The sequence below is a fragment of the Cryptomeria japonica genome, chromosome 4 (genome assembly GCF_030272615.1).
Source record: "Cryptomeria japonica chromosome 4, Sugi_1.0, whole genome shotgun sequence".
NCBI classification, from domain to species: Eukaryota; Viridiplantae; Streptophyta; class Pinopsida; order Cupressales; family Cupressaceae; genus Cryptomeria; species Cryptomeria japonica.
In genome coordinates, this window is record NC_081408.1 from 30549778 (window position 1) to 30553889 (window position 4112).

The 4112-nt window shown below is 32.6% G+C and overlaps 1 protein-coding gene across 1 annotated transcript; it reads right to left on the reverse strand.

Annotated features, from left to right (window-relative positions):
• Positions 1-2651: 2651 nt before the first annotated feature.
• On the reverse strand, positions 2652-3294 carry LOC131079250 (caffeic acid 3-O-methyltransferase-like). The gene is made up of 2 exons (XM_058017151.2): positions 2970-3294; positions 2652-2779 (listed from the first exon to the last, which is right to left on the reverse strand). The coding sequence occupies exons 1-2, from the start codon at positions 3292-3294 to the stop codon at positions 2652-2654; spliced, it is 453 nt and encodes a 150-aa protein (XP_057873134.2).
• Between the last annotated feature and the right edge of the window lie 818 nt (positions 3295-4112).

Here is a 4112-nt window from a genome sequence, read left to right on the forward strand (position 1 = left end):
TCACATCATAAATCAACGAAAAGTTAAATTTCTTCTATCAATTGTTGTTTGTTATCAAGCTAACACTTCAAGGTACATTATAGTATAAAACATCAATTGACTTACATTAGCAATATGAGGCACTTGTTATAGTTATATTCATTTTCCTACTAGTGTAAGGGCATGCATTTGGAAAGTAATATTCTATAATTTATGAAGTTTTATGAGTAAGCTTTAGCTTGTGTGTGGAAGAAGGAAGATCATGCAATATCATGCATGGTGCTATGAGTGCTCCATGATTGATAAAACCACATTGTATGCACATAATAGCAATAATATTGAGCACAAATGCTGATAGTGAATGCAATGTCCATGCAGTAGTTGTGCATGAGTGATAGATGATGATCAAACAAGACCAATAGTTAATTTTTGAATTTCATTGGATGATCTAATAATTATTAACTATTGCATTTTTAGGATTAGTAATAGATTTTATGGCTTGAATGCATTAGATAAAATTTATAACTTTTAATGTTGGATCATACTACATTAATAAAAAAATTGGGTTTTGGTCACCAAATGTTTTAATAGTACCTTGTCAAGCCTAAGAAACTACAAAATCTCATTATAAAATTTAATAAGTATTATTTTTGTGTAAATAGTCAAGGACATGGTGTTGGCCTTACAATAGGAGTTGAACCTAAACATATATATAGCCATGGTTGAATACTTAAATATTTTATCTATAGAGTTGTATTCATTATCATTTGAGTTATTGAAAAGCATTGTTCTGATACAATGTCCTTGTGTTTTCTTCCTTGTTGTGAGTGTGATCTACACTGTGATTGTATTTTCCATATAATTGTGCATACCTTCACTTGGGACCGCACAATGCAATTGGATTATATCCAGTTTCATAGACTAAAGTTTGGTTTCTAGAGAGGTAAGAGTGTTATATGGCTTTGAAAAGAGTTTCCTTTCCTCCATAAAATTTGAGAAAGAGTAGGAGGTAGTGTATATATGATTCAATATATTGTTTATTGTGTAGAAGTTGTGGTGTGATTTTTTAATAGGAAGAGTATTTAAGAAGAAGAGAATAAAAAATAGAGTTATTATCAATAAGGAAGGAACTTAGCACTTCGAATAAAAAAAATTAATAAAAATTATTGTGACCTCAGTGAAATACTTGAGGCAATGGAGAATAGTCAACCAAGAGATATTATTGTAGAATAGAGTGATGATGAGGCACACGCTACACACAAGGAAAAGGTTTATGAGGACCCAATAGAGGTAAGATTCCTAAGAACCATCTTCTAAATTTATGAGTTGAGACATATTCCTTCAAAGATACTAGAAAACTAGACCCATTTTGTTTATTTACTTAATCCCAAATAATTTATCTATGCCTCGGAAAGTAGGGATTCATTGCATAGTAATTGAACTTTTAGTAAGTCATCGTGAACTTCTCACAAGTCATATTCCATAAACTCATAATCTCCATACTAGGTATTGGTTCCTCTATAAGATCTTGGAAGCTTTAACAATATATAAAATACAAAATTTTTTAATGTTTCTTTTCAATTTCATCGTCCATTATGCATACTAAATCAGCAAGGCATAGAGAAAAAGGCTAATTATAGTTGATATGTAACACTATCAACGAATAGAAAAATGGTATTTCAATATTATTTTAGAATCCTCGTGAGTACACACAACATTGGATCATGTTTTGTGTAAATTTCTGGCACATCACTTAGAGGAAAGTTTCCAAACAATCCTTATAGGTACCAAGAGGATGTATTGTTGTAATTTGATGTAATCATTGCTACCATCTACATAATGTCATTGGCTATGTTTAGACCAACACAAAAATATTAGAATATTTATTTGATGATAAATTTTTAATTATATCAAATTATTCTAAGCATATGTTATACTAATTGCCTAGATTAATGTGAATACCTTTACATTGTTGACTATAAAAAACACAATGACCATAATAATTGTGGTTTAGGATCTCCTCATAAATTGAAATAAAAGTAGGTACATGAGGAGGTGAAGTTTTATAAGTAATAGTCATAAATATTTTTTATAAAGTGTGGGAAAAAGAAAAACACACAAGTTGTATCCATAGGATCATAAAAGTTGTATCCATAGGATCTATATCCATATATCTATATATCATAGAAATAGTAGGATGCTTGGGTACCTATTAATGTTCAATAATTTCAGATTGTTCATACACTGAAATACTATTAGCAAAAAAGATTTCAATTTCATTTTAGTGGAGCAAACTAACAATTTCCCCATGATTCATGCAAACAATATGAATTATGTTATTATCAATGAGATTTACAATTTTATGCTTCAATACCATACAAGTGTATGTATGGTGTAAACTAACTCTATGAAATTTGCAGAGGGATTATTCATTATAACTCTTAAATAATACATAGGAGGAACAGTTTTTTTTAGGCACCTTCTCTATTCTTACGCTTTTGTGTCAGGCCGTCTACCAGGGCAGTTGCAGCTACAACATCTGACAAAATTCCTCCTTTGTTTTTCAACTTCCTTTCATTTATATTTGATGTGAACAATTTGACTTGCTGAATTGACGGCTCAACTTATTCAAAAATTCACAGACGATCAAAGCCATTTTTGTGTCTGAACAGTTACAAACAAGTGTCAAGCTGATTTTCACTACCAATAATGTCTGGAATGTTAAGCAAGACAGCTGCTTGAAGGGCCATGGGCTTGGCTACTGTGATAAATATTTCAAGACAGCTGCCTCCATTTTTGTCTGATCAATTGTAAACTTGTCTTATCAATTATAAAGAAAACAACTTAAACATAAAAAATTAACCATTAACCATTAACTATGTTTTTTACTCGAAGGATAAATCATGAAATCTTATACAATAAAATCTAAAAACTAAATAATAATTATAATACACTGTGTCTCTCTTAATAAGAAACTGTTGGTTACAGACCTTTTGCTGGAGCAGCAGCCCTTACAACATGAGGAAGGTCGAAATTGATGCCATGAATATGGGGATATTCCTTAACAATTGTAGATATTGCAGAACCTTCTCCTCCTCCAACATCCACCACACTCTTGAAGCTCTTAAACCCATCATACACCTTACACACAGAAGCCATTACAGAGCTTGTCTGAGCAGTCATGGCATCATTGAACATTCTATTTGCCTCAGGATTCTTGCTGTTGTACTCGAAAATACTCATCCCATTGGCCTTCCTGAATGCTTGGCAGCCATCTATGACAGTATCATGAAGATACTGATAACCTTGTGTCATAATATTCTGATTCAAGAACAATAGAGTGGGCGCACAAGACTGTTGCGGCTCACAAGACTGTGGGCTGCTGTAAGAAATATTTCATAGAGCTGGAGATGTGCTCCCATGGAAGACTCTACGGAAGCCATTTTTATCTGATCAATTGTAAACTTGACAGAGGAAGGCATATATGTCTGATGTACAAACAAGTGTCGTCAATTTATAGAAAAATCGTTGATGTTCTAGAGACGAAGGGAGCCGTGAAATGTTGGTTATTCTTAGATATTGAAATGTGTTCAACGGAATGTCGTCTGACATGACGTTTACGAGTACCCAATTGTCAAAGTTTTTTTTTGTATGTTTCGCTTGGTGTGATATATTCAAACTAGCCATTGACGTAGTCATATATTTAAACTAGCCATTATGATTTTTTATGCATGAAGGTGGTCTGGTTCTCTTGTCCTTTGTGTGATATTAAGACCAGCCATTAATGTGTCGTATATTCAAACTAGCAATTAAGTTTTTTATGCATGAAGATGGTCTGGTTCACTTGTCCTTTGCGTGATATATTCAAACTAGCCATCACAATCCTAGACTTTGATTCCAAAGAAGATTATACAGCTTGCGTGTATTGTCATCCTTCGAAGAATAGACATAAATTACACATATACTCCCATCTTTTGCTGCTGTCAACTCTTCTAATGTTGAAGACCGATAAAATCCGTACATATTTCAAAGTGTAGCCTAATACCTGCTTAAAGATGTTCCAATAACCATTCACTTAAAATTGCCAATATTTATGCTCAAATACCCTAGTTGTCGCGCGCTATGGGTACCAA

What these genes read in the sequence shown, in the direction of transcription:
- LOC131079250 (XM_058017151.2), bottom strand. Translation starts at nt 3,294, where the DNA reads ATGACACAAGGTTATCAGTATCTTCATGATACTGTCATAGATGGCTGC. An exon ending in GGCTGCTGCTCCAGCAAAAG is followed by an intron (nt 2,780 to 2,969) that starts GTCTGTAACCAA and finishes ACAATTGATCAG; the next exon opens with ACAAAAATGGAGGCAGCTGT.